Source organism: Trichoderma breve, chromosome 2 (assembly GCF_028502605.1).
Source record: "Trichoderma breve strain T069 chromosome 2, whole genome shotgun sequence".
Classification (NCBI taxonomy): Eukaryota; Fungi; Ascomycota; class Sordariomycetes; order Hypocreales; family Hypocreaceae; genus Trichoderma; species Trichoderma breve.
Window position 1 is genome coordinate 1 of NC_079233.1, and position 24,698 is coordinate 24,698.

Consider the following 24,698-nt stretch of genomic DNA (forward strand, 5'->3'; position numbering starts at 1 on the left):
TGAGTTGGTTTATTCTATCGGTATCCTTCCAGGCATTAACAGGTTTACTGTTGAAAGACAAAGTTGTGCTTCCGTCAAACGAGGGGCTCGCTTGCTGGGGAGTATATGTGCCAGAGCTTAGCAGTGCATATGTCATCACTGCAAGTATCACTAACATCACTGTGTCGGACCCAAGGCACTGGGCTCACGTACTGTAACTGGGTCTCTGATTAATTTGCCAGCAAGTGTTGGGTGCGAATGGAGTTTTGACAACCGCGCTATGAACTCACGAATATACGGGATTCTTGTGTATAGTCTTACCAATGTTGCAAGCATTGCTGTCGTTGACTTGGCCGCCAACCCCCCCAAAATGATCCAAAATCTCGATCTGAGTGATACAGGAGCTAGGAAAGGCTGGCAGGGCATAGCTATTTACCCTAGTGCCTGAGTGAGAATAGATCATAGTACACAGAGCCACAGATACTAAGGCCTTCTATTAGCATTAATATATCCAGATTGTTTAGCGTGGCTTAGTTCTAATTGACCTCAATTCAATAGGAGATCGTAGATAAAAATGGAAATCTTTGAACTTTCCTCAACTTTGTGTGTAGTACTTGTTGAAATTAAAAAGATTCTGGAACTATAACAAAAAAATTCGCGCGCCCCTACCTCCACAACCAGCCTTGATCGTTGACGGGACAGAATGCTATGATTCCCCAGTTCAACACCAGCATTCATGATGATCAGATTGGTGCACCTCTGAGTTTGGCCGGGAGTTCCGATACCATGGTCTCATCCTCATCTCCAGCGATATCCAGAGCACAGCAGGACCATGAGATGTCCAATGATTCCATCAAATCCACTGCTTATTTCCAAAATGAGAATACAAAACTCTCCAAACTGTTGCTTAATAGGTATTCAGCGTACTTCTCAATACTTCTAAACTGCATTTTAACACACTTCAAGCCGGTTCAATTAGCGTTACCCCCCATTTTCTGGAATAAGGATAACAGACCAGAACAGTCTTGCATCATAATCTGGATACGAGGCATTATCTCAGCTGGCGCTTGTCGGAATTGCAGACTAACCCGCACTTCCTTCTGACGCAAACAAACACGGAACAACCCCACACCCCACTCCCCGCACCCTCCACACTACCCCCTCCCCCCCCTTCCACCCCACCTCCCAGCCCCCCGCCCAACCCCTAACAACACCCACAATCCCACCCCCCCCACCCCCCACCCTCACCCCCCCCTCCACCCCCCCCCCCCGCCGCCCCCCGGACCCCCCCCCCCCACACCGCACACCCCCCCCTCCCCACCCACCCCCCAACCACCCCCCCCCCCCCCCCCCCCCCCCCCCCCCCCCCCCCCCCCCCCCCCCCCCCCCCCCCCCCCCCCCCCCCCCCCCCCCCCCCCCCCCCCCCCCCCCCACCCACCCCCCCCCCCTCCCCCCCCGCCCCACCACACACCCCCCCACCCCACCCCGACCCCCCCTCCACCATATCCCCCCCCATACACCCCACACCAACCACCTTCCCCCCTACACCCCCCGTCCCCCCACCCCCCACATCTCCCCCCGTCCCCCCACAACCCCAACCCCCCACCCGCCCCCCATCACCCCCCCCTCCCCCCAAACCCCCCCCCACAAACCAAAGCACCCCCCCCCACACCAAACCCCTACCCCACCCCCCTACTCACCACTCCCCCCACCCAACCACTCCCCACGACATCACCCATCCCTCAACCCCCCCAACCCACCCATCCCCCCGCACCCCCCCCACCACCCAAACCCAACACAACCTTTTTATGTTTTTGTGTTGTGTGTCTGGGTGTGTCCCACCACAATCAAACATCCAATTGATTTACCAAACCAGGACTGAGTGCAATAATTGTGACTCCGTCTGCTCTCAAATCAATACTGTACTTAGCCACAACCATATTCAGAGCAGCTTTAACCGCGCTGTATGTCACAAAGAAGGACATGTTGCCCTGCAACGCTAGCTCTAGATCGGCCAATCCTGTTGAGATTACCGTGATCTTTTTGACACTGCTCTTGCGCACAAGTGGTAGGTAGGCATTGATTCCGTACATGACACCAACGACATTTGTTTCTATTGCTTTCACCATGTAATCATGTAGCAATTCCTCGCGACCGATAAACTCAGTCGGAGAAAGAAAATCACCAACGGGATCTTGATGAACTCCATTGATGATAAGATAATCCACAGAGCCTCCTGTTAAATCTACGGTCTTGGTTACCGCAGCGGAGAGGGATTTGTGATCAGTGAGGTCGGCCTTGATGATATTGACATTGCGAATACTGTCGGATGCGAGCTTGGCTTCGACTGCATCCGGATTTCGAACAAGACCAACTATAGTATTTTCAGAGTCACGGCTAAGATGCCTCAGCCACTCATACTATTTGAAAAGTAAGCAATGCACATCCAAAGAATGAAGTTTGTGGATGGGTAACATACACCAAGGCCACGAGATGCTCCAATGATAATATATGAAGGCATAATTATTGAGCGATACTTTTTTCTGGGAATAAAGTAAAATTTCAGACTGTGTTGCCAAGTCAGTTATCGAGACGAACGACAATGGATTTCCAGCGACATATTTATATCTCGGTTTTTTATCAACTATCTTCAGCGGTTCATCATACCAAACATTATTGCCTTTCAACACACGAATTGTAAACGCCCCGGCTGCGGTGTTTCCGTGTCCGCCGGCCGCAGGAATTCCTGTGCCCGCTCAGTATGCTTTATCCGAGCGTCCGCGGCGAGCACAAAGCCGTTTACTTTTGTGAGCTGTGCTTTCTTGCCAAAGAAACAGCCAACATGTTCTTGATAGCGCGTTGGTTCAACCCCGCTCCATCTTCCACCCTCAACTTATGCTGCGCATTTTGGAAACTAGGTTAGGCGATGACCGGCGGGTCTTAGAAATTATCATTGTAGTGAATGAGTGCAAACGTCCAACATATAAAGAGGCTGGGACGTCTAAGTTGAGATCTTGTGAATGCCAACCTCTTAAGCAATTCATCCCACAATAGAATTCATGATAGGCTGATTATAAAATGGGTTTCAACAACATCGCGATCGCTGGTGGGTCGGGAAATCTAGGATCAGCAATCCTACGGGAGCTACTTTCATCTTCAGACCCGATCTTCAACGTAATTGCACTTACACACTCAAAGTCGACGACGGCTGCAAGTCTGGTTATGACGCTCGGTCTACCCAGTACAGCTTCTCATCACCTGAAGATTGTTTGGGTCGACTATAATAACGAAGATAACCTTATGGGAGCTCTTTCGGGCGCTGAAGTTGTCATTGCTACACTTGCTGGCCATGTGGCTCTGCAGATCGATCCGTTATTGCTGAAAGCTGCTCGAAAAGCCGGCGTACGGAGATATATTCCGTCACAATACGCTCTAGATGTTTTACACCCAAAAGCCGTGGAATTGTTTACTGATGGTTGGCTAAACGCCTTCCCAGTTGCTCTTGCTCGTCGCTATGAGGCACTCGCAGAAGAAAATGGCCCTATAAGCTATACTACAGTTCTGCCTAGCATGTTCATTGATGTTTTTCTTGAGACTGGGCTCTGGGGGGCGTATGACATTCCAAATCGAAGGGCAGTTGTGGTTGATGACGGAACGCGGTTTCTTACAGGTTGCTCGACAGAATTTATCGCCGCCGCCATTACAGCAATATTGAAGCTACCCGAGGACGCCACTAAGAATAAAAGAATACCAATTGCAGAAATCCGAACAACAGCAGTCGAGATTATCGAAACAATTGAAGGGGTTTTTGGATTTAAAATGGATGTGGAATACAAGCCAAGTGAAGTGTTTCTCCTTGAGCGCCAGGATGCCTTGGCGAAGAAAGATTTTCGGACGGTGCATATAAAGTCTACACTCAAACTAGGGGGGGATGGCTCCGGTGCGGCAGATTTGATTGAAGGGTTAGCTTTTGATGCAAATGGAACTTTCATATTTCCACGACGAAATTTGAAGGACTTAGTATTAGGCGTTAGAAAGAGAATGACAATTTAATGGTTATATAGGGCATACAACTATGAAATAACGAACCCAATTTATCTTACCCTCCGGAGTGTTCCTTGACTAGCAAATATCACTCAAGTGGGCTGTACTTGAAACCCGACGGCCGTCGGCTGCCAGAAACCCCGGCCGCCGGTTATGTCCAGTTAATGAAATACCCGGCGCTGCCCAACATGGAAAGCCAACCGTTACTCTCAAACCACAAACGAGGTGTACTCATGGATTCACACCCGTCTAATCTTGTGTCAAGGAGACGCGCTTGTGTTGCGTGTACCTCCGTGAAGCAAAAATGCATACTATATCGGCCCAACATGTGCCAGAGATGCGAGCGCCTTGGCAAAGAATGTGTCTTTCTCGAGTTGTCACAACGGAAGCGCAAGCGCAGCGAGTCTAGGTTTGTGCGCGCCACCACACACTCACTAAACGCCTTGAGAAGGAATTCACTATACTAATAAACAGCACAGGCGCGTGGAAAAGCTTGAAAATACAGTTAATCAGCTGATTACGCACTTGACAGGCCTGACAGGACAGGATGTAACACCGCTAGCATCACCCTCCCGAACAACACAGTCCGTGATTTCTTCTGCCGAGGGCATGTTGGCTATACCAAGTAATAGTTCTCTTTCACAATCAGGGGACCTGCAAGACTGCAGTCCAGAGCCCGTAATTGGACATCAGAGTGCTTGCTCTGTTGTTTTGGAAGCTCTCAATCACGATGAAACAGAGGCACTCCTTCAGAAATTCCAACAAAAATTCGTCCCTATTTTTCCTTTCGCGGCGATTTCTGTATATAAAGGCTCCTATCACATCAGACATCTAAACCCTTTTCTGTTCCTGTGCATCATGGCCGTAACTATAGGACCAAAGCATCCTTTACGGGCGCATGTGCAACATGAAGTCATGAATCAGGGCATCCGCCGAATGATGCGCGGACTGGAGAGAAACCTTGACCTCCTCCGGGGATTTCTTGTCTTAGCTAGCTGGTGTCACCTCTTCCCGTTTTCCAACAGCTCTCGCCCCGATGTCCTGAATCTCATTCAGACGTGCATTACACTTTGCTACACGCTCAACCTTGAACATAAAGCAAAATTGACGCTAGAAGAGCAACGGGCTCTGCTAGGAACCTACTGGATATCGAAATGGTTTGTTCTCCTCGACTAATATTCATTTCTGAGCTTCTTCTAACGCACAAGCGCCTTGATCCTTAAGCGCCGAGAAGGCTTTCAGCAAGCCGATAGGGTTGAAGTATGGGGATGCCATTAAAAATGCCTGCAAATCCTTAAGTGAAATATCGGAGTATCCACATGATCGCGATATTCAACCACAGATCGCTTCAAGATTCTTAATTGGTCGAATCTACGAGGCTTTCACATCCCTTCGCAGTATGCAGGCACCGGACATATGGGATGCACCGGTTGGATTAATGCGCTGCCTTTTTAAGCGAGAGTTGGACGTCATCGAGGTAGGCGTAAATCAGCAACAGAATCTTACCGAGCCACTGGGCAGCCTCAACGGTGAGTAGCCGTCTTTTAACAGCTCGTCATTCAGTTGTAGGAACTGATGTGAATCAAGAACACTTGGCGAGATTGGATATCCATTATGTGAGCATATGTATGGGAGAATGTACGGTTCAGGGCCAACAACCATGGCTCCACTGCATCGATTCCGATCCCCCGAGCGTTACCGACAATATCACTTTTGGCTGTTCAACTGAGAGAATCGCCATAATTTACAAGGCGATGAGAGCGTGCAAACTTTTTATCTTGGGCTTTTTAGATCTACCGACAGCTGATTTGACTTATGTTACATTCGTTACATATTCTCAGCTATGTTTCACTCTGACTATATACGCCAAATTGGTGTGGGCACTTTTGGAAATTGTTGTTGGTGGAGCAACATACGGTGATCGTACGGTATTAGTAACCCTAACAGCTGATCAAAATTCACAATGCGCGGCTATAGTTGATGAGGCAGACTATCTTGGATTCCTCGGGTTACTGCTGAAGAAGGTTGAAAAAGCGGCTGAAGGGAACATGGATGCGCAAGACCGAGAGACAGACTTTGTCTCGGTATTTACGTCAAAGCTAAGACTATTTGCTCTCAGCTACCCAATTCGAGTCAATGGAATCCTTGGGACCGATTTCCTTGACACACCACGCGATGCAGATTATACGGGGGAGATTACCAGCCATAAAATAACTGCTCATCAGTTTGGTCAAGGAGCTGATGATAAACTTGAACACTGGCTACGAAGTGATAATGCTACTCAAGAATACCCCAGGCTACCAGATAATTTGTTATGGAACTCTTTCTTTACTGATTTTGATCTAAATAGTTTGATAGATAGGCCAGATTCTATTAATAGTATATAAATCACTTATTATTTAAGCGTAATAAGAGATTCTTACGAAATAAATATATAAAGCTCATATCATTTAGATCCTGGCTGAGATCAATAATAAAAGCAGCTAAAAGACCGAATTCTGTCGTTCAGACTTCCGCCATTATCCAGATAGACAGCCCTCAAGTCAGAGATTTCGGCGCCTGACTCCATAGCACCATCGGAAAAGTTAGGACCAGAATTGCTCATGCAGTTCAGATTACTAAAAGAATGTAAGAGTCAAAATATCTAGACAAGGTATATGAGTTTATACTTACACAAAAAAGTCGCATTCGGCATTTTGAGATGCTCCAAAGCGAATAGAGCTTGCCTTTTTGTCAAGATTCGGACTCTTCTCGTTCAAATTATCTGAAAAGAAGTCAGCATTATAAAGAGACGGGAAGCGTAAACAGTGTAATACATACGGCAGTCGGCACCAGGCTGCGAAGCCAAATTTGTATTTGTCCATCCAACATATTGCCCCCCAAAATTGGTGTTCTCGTAAAAGATAACACTATATTGTGCTCTCTCTTCAATGGTGGCAGCAGTAGCATAGCCGGCAAATAGGCCTAGAAGGCTGATAGATAAAATTTTGGTCCACATCGTTTGGGTAACAGTTGGCTGATTTAAGATATTAAATGTCTGTTACTCGTAATTGGCGAGAAGATCACTCTTATATATGCGTTTTATATTACACCGACACTTTGTGTACAACCTAGTCAGCTTTTGGATTCATGTGTTTGTGGGGGGAGTCTTCGCCTTCCAGCAGCAGTTCAAGGCCAACTGGTGCAACATCCAAAGTCAGAACTACGAATCGATGGATAGTAGAAGGTACATCCGAAGTCCTTGTGGCTGATGGATCTGCTCGGCGGTAATTGTGGAGCGTCGGGAAATTATATGTCGTAACTACCAGAAGTCCCGCCAACATTGGGAAGTTCGGATCGGATGCCGATATCCCGATCTGGACATCAGCAGGAGGACATTCGCATTTTGGAAGTTACCAGGTATTCATAATAGGCCGGGTAGTTTCCACTCAATAATGCCATCACTCGGTGCCACCAACGTTACTCAAACTCTTCCACTTCTAATTCAAACATACAGCAGAGTACAGGAATCTTGATCTCTTCACATCTTCACTGCCCCGTACCACGTACGCAGCAGAGCATCGAGATCTGCAGGAATGTCCATGATGCCGTACCAACTCACATCTTCCCGAGCATGATTCCCATATAGTCAAGCATGTCGGGGACAGTGATGCAGTTGTTGGAAGTCATGGAGAAACAAATCTGTGGGTGTGGTCTGCACAGTCGTGGGTAAGGAGGATAGTGTCAACGGGCTGGCCCGAAGAATAGTTAACCATATGATACTCCATGCGAAGATCATTGATCTAAACCTTATCCGGGGGGTTATAATCAATGAGGTAGCTGGCAAACTGATTTTCGATCTAGCATAGTACTGAAACAGCGAGAGAGGAAGGAATAGGACTCGCTATTGTGCTAGTATGCATTTTAAACGAGGTTCTGTATCAGCACTAGCGATTAAGCTGACTTAGTACTGCCGTATACAACTTCCGCTTCTAGATCTTCCTTATAATTGAACTGCGAATTACAACAGTGCTTATATCCGGAATAAGAAGTTACTAGGGGAGGGTGCTGAATATTAAGCGCTCGCTTGTAACTTGCATGTTTAGGTTGAGAGCAGCTATCTCAGGACAATATATGAAGGGTATACCCATGGATGGGGCTAGCTGGTCTTTTAGTATAATTCATTTCTGTTTAGAAAATGACATTTTACATACTGCCTAAGATACCGGATAATATCCAGATCATTGCTAAAATTGAACGAAGTACGCACACTTGGGGAGTAATGAACTGCCTGCATTTCATCAATTCCGATCTTCAACGTGTCGAACCGTCTGCCGACTCTCGTGCATGAGGTACATGGAACGCATACAAGCCCTTAGTAAATTGCCGTAGCCAATAACTTGCTCGTCTTATTTTCTTCCCACAGCACCACCTAATGTCTAGCGCCGCGCATAAAGAAAACATTAAGACTAGGAAATAATCAGTGGTCGACTGTGTGGCAAATATGACTTGATATATAGAGGTTATATTTCTTATCAAGAGGGTCAGTAAAGCTGCAATAGCTAGGTCGGAGGAAGGCTACGCCCCAGCCTTTGGTGACCTGATATATAAAATTGTATTTTTATCATCAAGCTGAGTCAAATCGTTCTCATGTTGAATGTTGAAATCTTACATATGTGATAAGTCTAATGATAAGTCAAAGTAATGCATAGGAGTTGTGTAAGAAGCTATACAATGTATTATATAAATAATATTAGCCTACACGATTTTCGCTCGCGATAGATATATGACGTATATCAGCACCTTATCTTGCATAATATATTATTTATATCAAGACATCTTCTAAGTCATACTAATTGCCTTTACGATTGTAGTTGTACTGATTGGGCCGTCCACCACATCATTATCTCCCCATTTCTTCAGTGCCTGAACATACTCCTCGCCAGTCTGCTCAAGTGCAGTTCCAAATGCAGATGGTATATCTTTTGGTATTCCTCCTATTCGTTAGAATGGGTTGTTACTTTATGTTCTTTGATGGTGTATATTTCATTGACGATAACATTGACTATGGCTGATAGCTCGTCACATATTGCAGCCAAGACTTTACCTGCCTTGGAGAATAATTTGATGAGCTCAATAGAGTTCGGATTGGTGGCTGGTCAAATATAGGCATATGTTCTCTGGGATGAAAGAAAGCTTTAAACTTGGAGGCGCGACGAAGAAATTCATGAGCCGAAAGCGTGGTTCTCCCACAGATGTTTCTAGACCTTCAATAAACTTTCACCTGCTCCATCCGTCTTCCACGCTTCGATCAAGCTGTGGTAAAGCCGGGCGTGGCCACCCTAGAGAGATGCCTTCTTGGTTGATCAACCTGCGTGTATTGGGGTTCGTGTTTCAACCTATCTCCAACCGATGCCCCAATACATCCCTTCTTTAAGGCCAACATCTGCGCATATCTGTCATCGAAGCAAGTGGATTCATGGTTTCAGACAGTTGTCGATCTCTATAAATATAAGGTAGTTCTTCATTACATGCTTTACGTCTTTACTTTGGTGTAGAAAACCATTCGGGTTACCGGCACTGTTGGGTCAAAAGATATAGCTGCTGCTGTAATCAAGTGCTTCTTGCGGAACGACGTTTGCATTTGGCATTATTACCGACTTCACCTTAGTGAAGGCGTTTAATTTTGCTTCTAAAAATGTACAGATACACTGGCTCACGTGGTTCAGGCGACACCCCTCCTGGTTTTGCTTTTACAGACGTTTACCAAGATATGATCGCGTCTACGATAAAAGAGTATATGGTATACGTACTCGTGAAAGCCCACAGTATACTGACAATATAAATTTACCATAACAGCTATGTCAAGCAGTATGTGTGGCTATGGTGGCCGAAATCTCTAGATTTGTAGGTCGTTTGGTCCTTGAATAAAGCGTTGGAAAGATCCAAGTAGAAGCTGCCTCACCAAGCTTCATTAAGGCTGGCCATCTTCGTTCGATTTAACTGTTACAAATCCCGATGTCATCCTCGGGTCTATGATGCATCCATTCAGTGGTTTTCAGTCGATGAACGAATCAAATTGCATCAGCATCTCAAATTTCCTTACTGGAACTTATACAAAGACGGACGACGTTCGATGTTCATTCAATCACGTTGTATGTGTTTTCTACTTAATTGCATGTGCACCCTAACTTCCTGGTAGTAGGTTGATATCCCTGACGTAGCTACCGGTCATATTGAGCTCTGATGAGTTCTGCGGCAGGGTCAGGCGTATTACGCTTGTTTCTGAATTGTCTCTGGCACAGTTGGTTGAAATATTAGCGGAAAAAACGTTCCGACTACTATAAAAGTCATCGTTCATGGTATAAGGGATCGTTTCAAGAATGTCAAATAAATTATGCCGAAAGCTAAATAAGCTTTGAGATCAGGATGGGAAGGCAACTTCAGAAGTTGTTAAACAAGTCACAAGTATGGGAAGCTGTAGTGTCAGACCGAGGGACCTTGATTTGACTAGCTCCTACATAACTGTTCTTTATGTACTTGTGGTTCCATTGATCTGCCTTTTCCTTCCATCACTTTGCTCTGTTTTTCCAAGATACCGGAAACAGAGTCACCTAGCCTTGTATTCCCCCACTTTAGTCCCTGGTGGTGAGCATAAAGCTAGCGCCTTCATTACCAACGCATTGGCGAGTGTTGGACAACGAGTCGGTGCTGGATGGGCCGGTGCAGTCGTTGTTACGGAAGGCTCGGATGCCCAGGTTGCGGCCAAAGAAACTCTGAGCAATGTTGTGCTGGACGAAAGAGTTGAATGGTTGACGAGCAGGGTGGCATTCTCCAATATTTCCAATTGTGAAGGATTGGAAGGGAGTATCGTCGCAACCGTTGGCGTGGAGATCAATGGTTAAAGTGTCGGCAGTGGCAAGGCCAACAGCGAGGGTAAGAATAGCCAGAATAGACTTCATGTTGAGAAAGTTGATAATGAGATAATGTGTAAGGCAGTGAATGATGTTTGACTTGATTGCGATTGTTGTTATTCAAGAGTTCAATTTACAATGGGAAGATAGTCTTTATATACAACTAACTCTCGCACTGAGCCAGAGAAGTTCTTTGCTATGAAGACATAACTGGTGGAATCCCACCCTCCATCGGCTCCTCGCGGAACGATTAGGCCACGCAGACTTCGAAGAAATTACTACAAGAGGTTTGGGTATGGCACCTGCGCCCGCTGCAAGTGCGGCATGTTGAGAACACAAGGATGCTTTGCCGAATCCCGTATGATCCGTCTTTTTCTCTATGAAATACTAGCTAAGAGTATACGAACGATAGTGGACACCCAAACTACGTATCAGACCATCAGGAGCACAACGAGTCTCAGAAAATACACGTAGTGGAGGACACAACCTTTTACAATACAACTCTCTCCCTAACTCCCCAACTCCCTTAATCAACATATAAGCGGCGTAAATAAAGTCCGCTCTTTTTCATTAACTAGTATACAGCAAAAGCCGAACCTACTACCAGCAGCTCTTACTATACCCAGATGTAGGTAATAATCTAGATTATGTAATAGTGGTTAATAATACAATAAGCAAACAAATCACTGGTGGAAATTTTATCCAAAATACAAGCATGGCTCAGCTTACTGTAAGCTGATTGCTGTTGCATTAAGGCGGAGCAAATGAGATCTTCAACACGATTTTATTACTACTTACAGTAATTTTTACTCAAGATGCAAGCATGTTTTAGCCTATTGTCAGCTCTTTTACGCTCGTTCTCGTTCATAGTTCGTTTATACATCATATTATAATTAATTGCCATTAAGATATCATGACGAATGATAGCAAACCTACTTGGTATTTGACTAAAAGAGGCCATAATATTCGATGTCAGACTTATACTAGAGAATCTACTCTGAAGATATAGGTATCTCTTACAATTAAGAACAAAACTATTAATGTCCAACTAAACAAGGCCTCGCATTCCCTGCGAATACACGGCCTGTATCACTTCCCTAGTTATGAACATTGGTAGAACTAGAGCAAGATCAACAACAGGCGACTTGAACTGAGGCTGTCTGGTTCCGCTTCTCGCATTCACCAAGGAGTAGGGAATAACTCATCTATGCCAGGTGCCTGCATGGTGGCCCGCAGGGAATTAGACTCTAACTTTTACTGCTAGTATAGGCTTTAATTTATGTATAACTCCGGAGCTACAATACTTCCCATCTATTTTTCCGCAACTGGTTTATACAATACCGTAATAGGTACAGGGGTCTTGCATAGGTTGATAAGTAATCAAAATTTGGGGTAGGGGAAATAAGCGATGGGGATAAGATTATAGTGCTACTATGTGAGTATTTAATATTCTAAATGCGGAAAGGGGTTATTAATCTCTCCGATCCCCCCTCTCCCCCTATTCCCCCTTTTCCTACGCCCTTCCTTTCCCCCAAAGTTATTATAGACTTGGCATAGTACTCGCAAAACTAACTGCAACTGTGAGAGACGTTTAGAACCTCGGGGTTGAACAAATATAGCGCGAATACTAATATATTATCAAGCTGTAGTGACCCAGACGTATAATTAGTATCTTACATTACCTTAGCACTCAAAGTATTTGAGTAAAGGGAGAGAGGTAAATTCATGTTATTAAAATACGCATACCCGAGAACGGAAGAAAACGAGATACATAACTATTACCACTGCGAGATAGGAATTGGGTTTGGCACATGCACAATTCGAAGTAGATTAGCTTTATTTTACGAAGTTCATTTTCATAGATTCCATCATTGTGATATCGGTAGGGATTTGGGAGGGACATTTGTGCCGGTTGCAGTCAACATGCACTATGATGACTCTCACCCCCACTTACAACATTGACATGAAGCAACTACCATCAATCAATAGTCGTATGTAGGTTTGAGTTGGCTTTCCATGGCCTCCCTCAATCTTCTACCTGCGCTGAAGAATTATACAAGATATACGATGTCATAGAGTATGACATGCGCTCGATCATTGTTAAAAATATAGGTATTTTTGATATGCAATTTGTATCAGGGAGCCTCATACTTACTTAACCCCAAAGTTGTCATGGAGCAATTTTGAAGATGGTGAGGCATGCAGTTTGTATTAGCGGTCTGCTTCTGTATGCGCCTTCTGCCAACGTTCGTTCCTAGGCTACAACGATAAGTACTTGGCTCCTAGGGAATATAGTGAGATCATCTGCTACATATACCTACAATCTGGACATAGGAGCCGATGATAACAAGGATATCCACAGTAGATGACTACAAGTGTACCGCAGTATCTGAGTTTCGAAATTGATGAGCAACTGATTGATGCACTCAGTTGATTTGGCTGCGCCAAATCATAATACTCGGATACACTAGAATTACCCTAGTGGGAGGTGACCAATCACCAGTGACGCAGAGGTATATTGCTATCTAGATACTGTCATTAGATACATTGGTTTCCCGTGGGGGGTTTTTTTTAAGCCAAGAGCAGGACGGAATTATTCTTAATGAGAACGACATGCTGCATTGCCTCCCTATTACTAGTGGCTGCGCGCCCCAAATTACACGTCATCACATTGCGAGCCCAAACCATCAGACACGACTGCCAGTGCTATGGATGAGTGCTTCATATTGGATGAAATCGACGGCTTTTGGCCTGACTACACTTACTCCGTCAAGGGGCCAACGCTCAGATAGGGCACGAACGGATTTTGAGAGCTCGTCTTCCCCTCCCCATAATACTAACTCTATATACTACTACCACACCAGAACAGCTCTGTAACGGATCTTACCACTAGTAAGCTTTTCTATCCCAGCCGCAATGCCCTCATTGCTGAACGGAAATTTCTCAATAACAGGGTGTATATTGTTGCGCGCAGCAAACTCTAACATCTCCTGATGAGCCCTGCGAGAGGACACCAAATTCGTCACAATATTATAGCCGTTAAAAAATGTCGGCATAAAGCTAAATAGAACTTCATTAGTTAAGCTCAATCCATGCGGTTTGGATATCGGGAATCCACCAAATCTTACGGAATTTCAAGTAGAGGCCCAGTGAAGCCAATTGCAACAACAGATGCACCTCGAGCGAGGATTTCCTTTTCCATAAAGCTGGAGTACACTTCAGTAACTATGAAAGAAGTTTTAATATGAGAAGTCAAAAAATGTTTACCTATTCCAGTCCGGAGTCTTGCTGCCAGTCAGAAGAAGTAGATCGATAGGTTGCTGGAGCTGCTCCTTCTCTTGGCCGAGGACAACAAAGTGGTGAGCTCCAAACTGCCTGGCCTCTTCTTCTTTGGAAGCAGTAGTGCTAAAGACAGTAACATGTGCTCCAAGCTTGTTGGCAAACTGAATTGCCAAGTGGCCCAAGCCGCCGATGCCCAGGATGCCGATGCGCATACCATGTTTGTAGTATTTGATCAAGGCACTGTAGACGGTAGAACCAGCGCACTGAAGAGGGGCCGCCTCTTCGGATGGTATTTCCTCTGGGATAGGATAGACATAGCCCTCTTGGGCAATGAAATGGTGGCCCAGGGTGCCGTTGTTGAAGTCACCCTCGCCGAAAATGTTACGGCTGTAGCAAAGAATATCCTGGCCTGAGATGCAGTAACTGCAATTGCCGCAGCTCTAGTTAAAACCTGTTAATTTCTATTTCCTTGAAGATTGTCTACTTCAGAGAAATCTCAGAGAGGAGGAAAGTTCAACATACGCTACGCAAATAACCCCCTCCCACTCGTTCGCCAACGTTGAGTTTAGTAACCTCACTTCCAACGTCCTCGACAATACCGACACCTTCGTGGCCAAGAACACAGCCGTATTGAAGATAGGCAAGATCACTAGCACAGAGTCCGCTATGCGTGATTTTTATTAGAACTTCTTTTGGCTGAAGGTCCCTAGGAGGGTTGGAAGATAGGAGGACTTTTCCATCAACACCACGCATCGACTGATTAATGGCCATGACTGGTTCAAACAATTTTAGAGGGGAGGCAGGATGAAAGTGAATGCTTCAAGTTCTTGGAGCTCCTTCTCGATGGCAGTGATAATACCAGTAGGATAACCGTTCAATGGTATTTTCGGCAGAGTCTTGTTCAAAAGCAGCGGGCAGCTAGAGAAATTGTTCTGATGAGATACTGGTAACTGAGGTTCGGTAGCGAGTGCTTGTTTATATACTTCATAGTTTTTGTTTAATGTTATCACTTTTTAGGGCCCTTTCTTGCCTCACGGAAACAAAATGCCATGGGCCGTGTTAAAGGCTAAAATGGTAACCCTCACGGACGAAGTCAAAGTGGATGTCATGCAGAATACCACACAGTGTCGGCGGGGTTTGGCTGCAATAGTGAGATACTCTACGTCAAAGTTTTATTCGGAAGCGACACGATGGCTTCTGATTCTCTTTGTAGCCGCCAATTCAGGCCGTGTCAAACGCACTATACCTAGCATCATGGGCGTCTTCATTGTAGCTTGTTGGAAAAGCAGCGTTAGACTCCTTACTTCTCGGGCGAGAAGCACCTGGGCATTTTAGGCTTGGCTTGCATTACCACTATTACCGGCTAGTGTTGTCATTTGCCTGAAGATCCGAGGCAATTCCATATTAGTCGCAAGTATGGTAGTTAGACCACGAGTCATAATGCCTTAGCCAAAGCGGATTGTATAGAGTAAGAGCTTATCGTTAGCTTTGCCCTTAACTTAAGCATCGACCGATCCCCTGCCAGCGTCGTTAAAGCTAATTTTCATTGGCGGCTCCGCAGTGGCCAACCTTGGGCGACGGCAGAGAACCTTGGGCGACGGCAGAGAACCTTGGCACATGCTTGAAGTTCCGGAGCTCTCCTACGACGAATGAAATCTCGATTATAAGAGAGGAATAGTAATCAACGAGAGGTACTATTAAATCTCCATGAGGCCCGCTCGCTCGATCTTCCAAGCCCACAGCTGCGTCGGCCGATGCAGCTTCGCCATTTTATTGATTCATAAGATTTGTTTCCCATGTCGGCACCAGTTCCGCTGACTCTCAAGGCGCAACGGCCTTGCCGTTACTGTGCAAGTCGCAAACAAGGCTGCGACCGGTTGCTACCGAATTGTTCTCGTTGCACCTCGTAAGCTCTTCTTCAATCGCGGGAATGTACCGACTTTGACGTTCATTTTGTTCTGACCAGTTGTTGTTCTTACAGAAAATTTCTTACATGCAATTACAGTGTCTCACGAGATGGACATGCTATAACTTTACAGAACGAGGCGCCAGTACAAAAAAATGAAATTCGCGGTTCTTGTTCTCCTGACCTCTCCACCAAAGGCGAATTGTTATTGTTTCGCTTAGTGTGTGACAGCGACAGGGAAGATGCAGAGTATGACGGGGCCAGCAGCTTGTCCGAGCTGCTCTTTAAAACACTTGGCGCCTTCGACATTGACATTCCGAATTTGTTGGACAGCTACTTCGCGAGCGTCCACCGGTGGCTCCCCGTTCTCAGGGAAGAAGAGATCCGTCAAAAATGCGCCCATTTAGAGAATGATAAGCATGGTGACGTCGCACGTTTGCTGCTGACTTTTTATGTTGTCGTTCAATTTCCCTGCGACCACGCAGCCCATGCAATGAATACTCGGCTTTACCGTACTATGAAACGGCTCTTTGTTATTACCCAATCATCACCCGGTATTAAAGATCTTGATTTATTGCGATATGGGCTTTTACTAGGGGCTTATGAATGTTCACAAGGTCTAGAATCTGCTTATAACACGTTGAATCTCTGTGTATCACTAGCCCGGATGGTTGAAGTTCAGAGCTATAAATCTAATGACCTGGATTCAAAAGACCCTGAAGAAAGGCTTTTATGCGGTTATGCGCTAGTAGCCTTGGATCGGTAAGTCACGACTGTCTACTCCGTAGATGAGATTAGAAACAACCGCCGCTGACCAAGAATTAATCAGCCTCATCGCAGTCTCTAGCATGGACTATTTTTTACCATTGCTGCTCCCAGACCCGCAGTCCTTTCCTCTGATAGAGGAGCATGACCTTGAATTGGACGAAAAACTGAAAGCTTACGGCTACACAGGAAGAATGAGAATCACAGCTACCGTGGCACGATTAGTTAGCGATACTCTGACGTTCTTACGCTGTTGCCAGCTCGGAAGAACCCAACAAGCTGATTACGTAGCTGTGGACAGCTCTGCGCAGGATTCACTTGGAAAGCTATTGCGCCTTTCTGAAGACAAAGCGTTTCTGAACTGCGAACCAACGTCGATGGCAATTAGGTAAGCCCACATTTAAGTTTGTGGTATCTAGGTCTCCCAACTTATACTTCATCTATCCCTAGCACTCTCATGGCACTCCGAAGTAGCCATGACAGACGTAGAAGCGGCCCAAGAGACTCCAAGGACGCCACCGCACTGCGGTCAATAGCGAGTATGACTTTGGAAATGTGTCTCTCGGCTTCCGACTTCATTCGATACCACGGCATTGACAACTTGTCCTTCATTGGCCTTTGTTGTGTATGGCGAGCAGCTTTACATCTAGTGAGCTTCAAAGAATTCCAAATTTCCACCAAAGAGTTGGAGACTCTTCGAAGTGAACTGCAGCGATTTAGTAGCTGTTGGGCAATAGGTGGTACGTATATGTCGTGTGACATTTCTGATGAAAGTCGAAACCGGTGTTAATATTGGTAGTCACCTTCTTGCAACGTTTTGACGAACTGGTTGACCTAAGAAACCTTTGAATAACTAAGCAACCACCAAATTGAATGACTGCTGGAGAGGTGGGAAGGAGGTTCTTGGATGTCATCACGAGAGAAGAGGCTCCTGTGATACGGCTTTCTCAATGTTGAAGACAAAAGGGTTCAAGTCTTGAAGACAAAAGGGTTCAAGTCTTGAAGACTATTGAGGTTTATAATCCAACACTCAAGTTCTTTCGAAGTAGTTCTCGATGACTCATCGGTCATCACAGAAGAAGCCAACTGCCCGTGTATTTTTGGTTCAATGGACTATCTGGTTACAGTTGGGGTTAGAATCCTAATCTTAGCAATCTTATTACGCAGGGAAAATAGTCGAAACTAAGTTTTGATCGATACTGGATTAATGACTATGATCTAGGCCATGTAATGAACGAGATGTTTATGACTCATATATCCGAATCGTTCCTCTTAAATTGGTCCATGAATTTATCTAGTTGGTTCGAGATTTGACATTCCGTGTTGCTGCTGTTCATTGTTCTGTCCATCTAGTTGCTTATAAAGCGTGTTGACTCATGTCCAGCTTCCATCCAAAAATTCTTCGCTCACAGGATAGTCGATATATCCCACAGGAGATTTCTTAGCATAAAAGCCATCTCGTTTGTAGGGACTAAGAGTGATCCCATTCTGAAGGCGGAATACCAAGTCGGGATTGGAAATAAAATATCTTCCAAATGCAACAGCCACATCCCACTTGGAATACAGGTTATCCACGGCTGAGAAGACGTTCTCCGCATTAAAGCCACCAGCAATGATAACGGGCGACCAATTGTCCCATTCCTCCAGCAGGTACTCGAGTGTGTTTTGTCTATAAGCGTTGTGTTGGCCAAGCTCGTCTTCCTTCTTGTGCAGCCAAGTCACAGGGTCGCCGGTTGCTTCTACCAGATGAACATAACCGAGGTTCAGGTTCAGCCTCCTGAACTCGCGCAACATGTATAGAAACTGAGCCTGCGGATCAGATGATGTCGCGCCTTGGAATGTCGCCCAAGGGCTAAGACGAACAGCCGTACGATCTGCCCCGACGGCAGCAGCAACGGCCTTGACAGCCTCGATGGCAAAACGTGCCCTGTTCTCAACTGAGCCACCCCATTTATCCGTTCTTTTATTGATAGATTCCCGAGTGAATTGGTCAATTAAGTAGCCGTGAGCGCCGTGCAGCTCAACGCCATCTGCCCCTGCGGCAATGGCTGTTTTCGCAGCTTGGGCAAAACTGTCAATTTTGACCCATATTTCCTCCTCAGTCAGTTCCTCAGGCGTTATATCAGAACCCTCCATGGGACTCTCGCTGCTCGATGCGTATTTAATGCCCTTGGAACGCGCAAATTGTGCGTCACCTGCGCGGCCTAGGCTCCAGATCTGCTGTATAAAATAGCCACCCCTAGCATGTACGGCGCTGATTATGCGCTTCCACTGGGCAATCTCCTTATCACTCCAAATACCAGGACCATTGGGATCAGTCTCATCGTCTTGAGATATTGCTGTTGCTTCGCTTATAATGAGCGTCCCAGGGACGGCCGCTCGGTCGGAGTAGTACTCGACTGCCATATTTAGAGGCACATGGTCATCGCTGTTGCGATATCGTGAAAGTGGTGCCATCACTATGCGATGAGGCAGCGTAATTCTACCGACCTTGAGAGGCTGGAATATCTTGGATGTCGCGGGTATTTTCTGTGCTGGCATGGTTATGAAGTTTGACGAAAATCTAGAATTGGCGAAGCTGTTGATAACTTGGATAGGGCTCTTCTGATGGTTGCTGAGGTAGATAATCCAGAAAGTTTAAGATGATCTGGGCTTTCTTGACAGGGCTGGTTGCTACGATATATATTACATTTATCTCTGCGATATATGTTGTATCACTTCTCGTTGGTTCTACTAAAGCCATGTGAAATATGTCAATTATTGCAAATTTTGATACCATTTTGTACATAGGAACTTGAATACTGCCGAACATGTCGCAGTACTTCATACTACTGATTGATAATTCACAAACAGCAATGACTCGAGAAAATGGGACGGCTGACGACTTTAACCAGCTTTAGTTCTTCGGAGGATGGTTTGACGGTATTAGATTGTCTGCAGGTCAAATTGAAAGGTACTATTGACTTTTCCTTTGATAGATGGGACTTAGGGGCCTCGTACCCAAATCTTAATAACGTTATTTGCCACAGGAAGATTGTTAAACGATTTCTTCATTGACTCGAGTTTGGCATCCTTTTGGGGCGGCACGTAGGGTGTGGAGTATCGGCACCCGCATGTCGGAACCTGCATATCGGCTGCGGCATTAGCTCAAAGTCCTACGAGGAAAGTCCCAAAGGAAAAGGAAAAGCCGCACTAATCAGCCATAGAAAGAAGACATTAGAACAAACTGGATAAGCAACTCAAATACTACGGAGAGGTCGGGATGGTTTAGTGTGAAACAATGATGATGCTACTAAGAAGCCTACAATGAGCAATCTATAACCATTAGTGATGCCCGTGCATTGTCGGCATTTCTAAGCGAGGGGACAATTATGGAAAGCTCGGGCATCGGGTCCTCCGAGTCTGAGCTCGCTGGGTCTAACTCAACAATCTCATTACAAGCCCTGAGCTGACTTGATGGACGGAGCTATCTTAGAGCTGGCCAATCTTAGCCACCATTACTCCACAATACCATTTAGGAAAACGGTGGATCAGCGATGCGGATGCAAAACTGTTTGCGAAGGATGCCTGCAAAAAGAAACAAAGTCCGGCAACATTTGCCGGTCAAAGTTGACACGGAATTGACCCCGAATATTCGGAGACATTTAGCTCTACGTATGCTTATCTACGGAAAAGATTCGAAAGTTTCATTATAATCATCGGATTATGGTAGAATATTGTTAAGAAGTACTTAAAGGCTACGGTGCCATCGTCTAAGCAACTTAACTTCCCAACTATATTTTATTATCTGAGTGGTTAAGCCTCATCCAGCCATTACTATGTCAACGTTCAAAAAAGTCATCCTCATTGGTGCCACGGGCTCCATAGGTAGCGTCGTTCTGGCTGCTCTGGAGAAGGAGCCTAGCTTCAACATTACCCTGATACAACGTGCCTCTTCCAACGCCAAAATGCCTGTGCACTTCAAAACGATCACAGTCCCTGACTCCTACCCGACAGACGAGCTGATTCCTGCATTTCAAGGCCACGATGTTGTCATCAACTGCATGACCTCGTTCTCGGTGGCTGATCAGTTTCGCATTATTGACGCTGCTATCGCGGCCGGTATACGTCGCTATGTGCCTAGCGAGTATGGTCTCAATTACATGAGACACGACGCCCAAGCACTAAACCAAGTCTTTAATGACAAGGGTAAGATTCAAGAATACCTCCGAGCCAAGGCTCAAGCAGGAGTTATTGAGTGGATGAGCATAGCGTGTGGCATGTGGATTCGCTGGTCTATGGCAAATGACTTCCTCGGCATGCACATTGGTGAGCGGCGATTTGTCTTTTGGGATGACGGCGAAGGATATTTCTCTTGTACTACCGAAGAGAACTCAGCTCAGGGCTTAGTTAAAGCTTTGCTTGCCGCTGGTACTGATCGCGATGTTTACAAGAATACTGTCATCTATCTCAGCGACTTTGCTATTACTCAAAAGCAGCTACTGGAAGCCATCGAGCGCATCCAAGGTGTCAAGTACACAACGGAAAGCATCGATAGCTCCAACTTGATTGCGGAAAAGCAGGCTGCTGTGGCTGCTGGAGATGTCAAGGCCACCTTTGCCCTTATAGAGACTGGATTTGTCACTGGACGTTATGGTGGTCACCTCGAGAAAGAGGGCGAGATCCAGAATGACAAGCTTCATTTGCCCAAAAACACGCTGGATGAGGTGGTCGAGGCTGCTTTGAAAGCATACGGTGCTATTTGAGGGGGGTTGAACAGAGTATACAACATATAGAGGATCTCTATGTAACGTAACATTAGTCTCTCGGGGGATACCGGCGTTCAAATAAAGCATATTAGACCAAGGCTCAGCTAAATAACAAGTGAATGTAGATATATTGGCAATTCCATCAATGCGCTGAGAACCTCAATGGTGGACTATCGTCGATCCGTTATAGCTGCTGGTATTTTCTCATACAATATTCTTCTCGATACTATTTTTTGGGCAAGTCAATCATTCGAAAAGGACTTCGTTGAATGGGTAGCTAAGGTGAATGCTGAAAAATATCTGCTAACTATTACGACTGAGACTGTGTCTGCGCTATTTAGGGGTCTATAGTCTGAAGCGCTGTAAGAAACATACATTACCAGTGAAGTTCAAATTTTTATGGACCTGAGCTACAAATAGTGTAACTATAGATGCAAATATAAGACTCAAAATGTTGTCAATGTCAGAATGCAAAAGAGGAGTTATTTTCCACAAGGTTATTGAGGTCTATATCTCAACACTCAAAAGTATATCGTTAACCTGGGATCTCTCATGGAGAATCACAGAGCCTTTATGCACCAAAACCTATCAGAAAGATTCCCGGAAAATCTCCTCATATTGTGGCATTATTTAAATGCATGGCAAAAGGACCTCACAATCAACTCAAAGTTGCAACTTAAGTTTTATCCTGTGATATCAGGACCGATGTTAATGTTATACCTACTGCATAGATGAACATGACGAGTGCAATTAGTGTCGATATTTAGTCAAAGCATCTTTTTCGGCATTTATTCGTGGTGTTAAACTAGGTTGAGAGACTTCTAAAGGCAAATCAGAAAGCCCGGTGCTCAGTTTCTCTGTACATATCTCGTTAGATCCATTGTCAAACCCTTTATTAATACCCAATGTTCGAGGTATCTTTCCACATACTCACCTTCAAGTAAAATGCTCAAATACGGTTCAATTGCGCAAGATAAGCAATAATAGGGACCCGAACGATCGAAGCCCTTATCCATAAGTACCTATTGATGATATAACATATACCCTTAGAAGTCCTATGGACACGATATTCGATCATGTAATGGTTAGGTAACAAGCCCAGGAGAGCGTAGAAAACTTTCAGGCAGCTGAAACCCACTTGGAAACCTTCTAGGTGGCAATCGAGTACTGAATACATGGATGACATAGCTGTAAAGCAACTTCTGTCGCCGTCGCGCGGCCGTTACAGCGTACTTTAGCCCTCTTCCTAGAGTCCGACTTTTGTAGTAGTAAGTCATGGAACGTCTTCCATCCAAAGTACAATGAAGAACAGATCTTTCTAACAAGACTGAATAAAATGCAAGTTCAAACGTTTTTATTGTATTGCAATACTACGTGAATGAAGATTCTGGTTATGCTATAAGTAGTAGAATGTAATATACAAGTACATAAATCCTAGTAAGAAAAAGCCACTAATTTTCAACATTTTATCAATGTCATCGGTGCTTCCTTTTAAAAGCTGAATGCAAGCCACCAGGCCAGGTATAATACACATGATCAAAAGCAAATACATAACTGATACTATACATCATAGGTTAGTGAAACTCCGTTCTTGTAAACATGTGTATTTCTCTCTAAGTCGAAGTATAAAACATGAGTACAAAATGACTATAGACTTACCTCCTGGCGGTAACCCAAATAAGTCTTTCTTTGCTTCTGTAGTCTCATTTCCGGAAATTGGACTAGTTGCTCTCTTTGATACGGATAGCTTGTTGTTTACATGATAATACAGCAGCGCTCCAACTTCAGCGCCAAAAATGTGACGAAACGTAGCAACATCATATTCATTCAGCGCATTGCCTCGTCCGTAGCGCCAACCAGACACTAATTCCTCGGCATGTTTCACAGGTACATTGTAGGAAAAGTGAAGGACATTAGTGAGGTATTCACGGACGGCTGTCGGCTTTGCATCATCCGCAGGTATACGTAAACGGTTTGGATCCAGCATGTCGAATGAAGGTATAGGTTGTTTTGCAGATATAATTACGAGAAGAGACAACAAATGGTCAAATACAGCGAACGGGCAACTAAATTAATATGTGAGTGTTGCCAAGCCGGTTCATTAATGCCGGATCTCGGAGATTGATGCCTTTTCAAGCAAACTGAGAATCCTACCAAGGAGAACAAGAAAATACCTTAATGCTCAATATTGCTAACTCTTTTTGGAGACAAATTAGTAATATGGAACAACCTCTGAACAACTAAGCCAACCAAATCAAGCTAAATGGATGAATCCTGTTGTTGGTTTCTCTCTAACATAAAGTTGACTGATATCCTCCTGTATAATTATTAAGCCATGTATTAAAGGGCGGAGGCCTTTTAACTACATTATAAGGGTTATAGTACCCCACCTTCTTCCATTTCATTTTCTCCCTTCCATCTTCAAGCCAAGTAAACTATGTTTCGGACAGCCCATACTTCTAATCATATGCCAATAAAAACAGATCTAATCAAAGACTGCGCATTTTCTCATCTTTTTCTCCTTGACACATCATATAAATGGCCATCTGTCTCTCACATTGAGAATTTAATTTGCAAAGTTATAGCCAAAAGTCGCGCACTATGAGCGACCTAGTGCCAGACACAGTACGACAACAACACGTAACCCATCTTCAATATTTCTTCGCAATTTCACTTTTCTTCCTCCATGGATACTATAATTTCGTACGGCTTGATGGTTGGTTTCATGGAGCCATAAACCTTCTCAAAGAAACCATAACGATCATTATCCTTGGCCCATTTTGCTTCAGTAATTATGACGCAAGCCGCGACAAGAAGCGTGATATTGCGGAACGTAATGTGCGGCAAGCTACCCACGCGGCAAACATCACTGCAGTGGTCTTTATCACGGTTCGATTAATTTGGAATTTTTCTGTGCTGGCGACGCACAATAACGGCATAAGCGATAGCGCGAATGCGTTTGACATTATGAGTAATGGATTTTGGCTTGTCCCGCTTATGACAATCGCGTTCTTTATTCGGCTCTGCTCGTTAAAGCCCGACACTGCTGAGCTCCAATTTCTTAAATATACTTTGAGGTAT

General features: G+C 45.0%; 8 protein-coding genes across 8 annotated transcripts; 3 read left to right on the top strand and 5 right to left on the bottom strand.

Annotated features, from left to right (window-relative positions):
• Positions 1-1,826: 1,826 nt before the first annotated feature.
• Positions 1,827-2,500, bottom strand: T069G_02250 (short chain dehydrogenase domain-containing protein; the record flags this gene model as incomplete). Its single annotated transcript, XM_056169460.1, has 2 exons — positions 1,827-2,399; positions 2,459-2,500. The coding sequence occupies 2 exons, from the start codon at positions 2,498-2,500 to the stop codon at positions 1,827-1,829; spliced, it is 615 nt and encodes a 204-aa protein (XP_056030352.1).
• A 557-nt stretch (positions 2,501-3,057) lies between these two features.
• T069G_02251 (nmrA-like family domain-containing protein) lies at positions 3,058-4,032 on the top strand (the record flags this gene model as incomplete). The annotated part of the gene is made up of 1 exon (XM_056169461.1): positions 3,058-4,032. The coding sequence occupies one exon, from the start codon at positions 3,058-3,060 to the stop codon at positions 4,030-4,032; it is 975 nt and encodes a 324-aa protein (XP_056030353.1).
• Positions 4,033-4,349: 317 nt separating this feature from the next.
• On the top strand, positions 4,350-5,199 carry T069G_02252 (uncharacterized protein; the record flags this gene model as incomplete). Its single annotated transcript, XM_056169462.1, has 2 exons — positions 4,350-4,432; positions 4,503-5,199. The coding sequence occupies 2 exons, from the start codon at positions 4,350-4,352 to the stop codon at positions 5,197-5,199; spliced, it is 780 nt and encodes a 259-aa protein (XP_056030354.1).
• A 1,291-nt stretch (positions 5,200-6,490) lies between these two features.
• On the bottom strand, positions 6,491-7,021 carry T069G_02253 (uncharacterized protein; the record flags this gene model as incomplete). The annotated part of the gene is made up of 3 exons (XM_056169463.1): positions 6,491-6,641; positions 6,697-6,787; positions 6,844-7,021. The coding sequence occupies 3 exons, from the start codon at positions 7,019-7,021 to the stop codon at positions 6,491-6,493; spliced, it is 420 nt and encodes a 139-aa protein (XP_056030355.1).
• Positions 7,022-10,637: 3,616 nt separating this feature from the next.
• On the bottom strand, positions 10,638-10,964 carry T069G_02254 (uncharacterized protein; the record flags this gene model as incomplete). Its single annotated transcript, XM_056169464.1, has 1 exon — positions 10,638-10,964. One exon carries the CDS (start codon positions 10,962-10,964, stop codon positions 10,638-10,640), a length of 327 nt encoding a protein of 108 aa, XP_056030356.1.
• A 2,804-nt stretch (positions 10,965-13,768) lies between these two features.
• T069G_02255 (alcohol dehydrogenase groES-like domain-containing protein) lies at positions 13,769-14,969 on the bottom strand (the record flags this gene model as incomplete). The annotated part of the gene is made up of 4 exons (XM_056169465.1): positions 13,769-13,976; positions 14,045-14,122; positions 14,184-14,638; positions 14,721-14,969. 4 exons carry the CDS (start codon positions 14,967-14,969, stop codon positions 13,769-13,771), a joined length of 990 nt encoding a protein of 329 aa, XP_056030357.1.
• Positions 14,970-18,243: 3,274 nt separating this feature from the next.
• T069G_02256 (NADH:flavin oxidoreductase / NADH oxidase family domain-containing protein) lies at positions 18,244-19,410 on the bottom strand (the record flags this gene model as incomplete). Its single annotated transcript, XM_056169466.1, has 2 exons — positions 18,244-18,573; positions 18,613-19,410. 2 exons carry the CDS (start codon positions 19,408-19,410, stop codon positions 18,244-18,246), a joined length of 1,128 nt encoding a protein of 375 aa, XP_056030358.1.
• Positions 19,411-20,687: 1,277 nt separating this feature from the next.
• Positions 20,688-21,614, top strand: T069G_02257 (nmrA-like family domain-containing protein; the record flags this gene model as incomplete). The annotated part of the gene is made up of 2 exons (XM_056169467.1): positions 20,688-20,796; positions 20,866-21,614. The coding sequence occupies 2 exons, from the start codon at positions 20,688-20,690 to the stop codon at positions 21,612-21,614; spliced, it is 858 nt and encodes a 285-aa protein (XP_056030359.1).
• Between the last annotated feature and the right edge of the window lie 3,084 nt (positions 21,615-24,698).